The 1,840-nt window shown below is 34.5% G+C and overlaps 1 protein-coding gene across 1 annotated transcript; it reads left to right on the plus strand.

The window, feature by feature from the left end:
* The first annotated feature begins 563 nt into the window (after positions 1 to 563).
* LOC101414833 (olfactory receptor 8H1-like) lies at positions 564 to 1,514 on the plus strand. The gene has a single exon (XM_004461567.1). The coding sequence runs from the start codon at positions 564 to 566 to the stop codon at positions 1,512 to 1,514; it is 951 nt and encodes a 316-aa protein (XP_004461624.1).
* Positions 1,515 to 1,840: the final 326 nt, after the last annotated feature.

The raw sequence follows: 1,840 nt of genomic DNA on the forward strand, positions 1-1,840 counted from the left end.
TTCATTTTATCTAGGGCACATACATGTGTGGGTGTGTGTTTCTATTACAAAATATCCAAGTGTTGATTTTACCTAATTTTTAATTGGGAGACACAGTAAGATTTTTTTCAGACATATTTTACAAATTACTTTTTATTGTGAATTTCTAGAATCCATAAGCTGATTTTAAAAAATATACCATCATTCCTATATAGATCATTCCTATAAATAAAAGTGGTTCGGAAGTCATTTATGCTAAGTATTACCTTTGATTTCTCAGCAGTTTTCATTAGTTGAATGCTAAGGGAAGTATTTATAATGATATAATTGTAATAAAATTATGCCATATATTTGAGTTTTTATTATATAATATCCAAATATTGATTTTACCCAATTTACTGTTGTCAAACTAAGTCATTTTCTTTCATATTTTGCAATTTATTTTTATTATGAATTTCTAGAATGAATAAAATAATATTTTAAAGAAGGGCAGATCATTCCTATATACAAAAACAGTTTGGAAGACAGTCATTCCTGCTAGGTGTCACCTTTAATTTATCAACAGTTTACAGCAGTTGATCACTATGGGAAGTAAGAATAACACAAACGCACATGGCTTCATCCTTATGGGACTGACAGACTCTGATGAGATCCGGCAGGTCCTCTTTACGCTGCTTCTCCTGATATACCTGCTCACCATGCTGGGTAATGCAGGGATGATACTGATAATTCGCCTGGATCTCCAGCTTCACACTCCCATGTATTTTTTCCTTAGTCACCTGTCATTCCTTGACCTCAGTTACTCAACGGTCACAACACCTAAAACCTTAGAGAATTTACTGACTTCCAACAAATATATTTCATTCATAAGCTGCTTTGCCCAGATGTCTTTTTTTTTCTTCTTGGCTGCCACTGAATTTTTCCTCCTTTCTTCAATGGCCTATGACCGCTATGTAGCTATCTGCAATCCTCTTCACTACACAGTTGTTATGTCCAAGAGACTGTGCTGGACTCTCATCACTGGGTCCTACCTGACTGGGTTCATTGAATCATTAGTCAACCTTCTTTTCATGAACAGTTTGCATTTCTGCAACTCTAATGTAATCTATCACTTTTTCTGTGATACAACCCCAATTTTAGCCCTGTCCTGCACTGATACTCATGATGTTGAAATCACAATAATCATTGTCGGTACTTTTAACTTAATGGTGTCTCTCACCACAATATCTATGTCCTACGGGTCCATTCTTTCTACTATCTTGAAAATTAATTCCACTTCTGGAAAACGGAAAGCCTTCTCTACCTGTGCCTCCCATCTCCTGGGAGTCACCATCTATTTTGGCACTACAAGTTTTATTTATTTAAAACCAAAAAGCTCCTACTCCTTAGGAAAGGATCAAGTGGCTTCTGTGTTTTACACTATGGTGATTCCCATGCTGAATCCACTCATATACAGTCTTAGGAACAAAGAAGTGAAAAATGCTCTCATTAGAGTCATGCAGAAGAGAGAGATTTTCAGGCAACCGAAAAGATGATACTGCTGGATATTTAACTTCATCTTTTCCATCATATTTAGGTATTTATTTGGTCTCCCTGGAAAAATAGTAATTTATTAGCATTTTGTAATTGAGCCACCCTCTATTAGTCCATGCATGATCGGAAGTTTTCCAAAAACATGTTTCCAGAAATCTCCATAGTAATTGGAAGCTATAAAATATGTGTTAATCCTGTGGTTTAACTATGTTTGATTTTAAGGACAACTAATGCATTGAAAAAAAAAAAACAGAATTGAAAAAAAAGTGATGTTATTGTTAAACTGTGTCTAAAAAATCCCTATGTATATTCTAATTATAGAGGATTT

This window comes from Dasypus novemcinctus, chromosome 10, assembly GCF_030445035.2.
Source record: "Dasypus novemcinctus isolate mDasNov1 chromosome 10, mDasNov1.1.hap2, whole genome shotgun sequence".
Taxonomy (NCBI): Eukaryota; Metazoa; Chordata; class Mammalia; order Cingulata; family Dasypodidae; genus Dasypus; species Dasypus novemcinctus.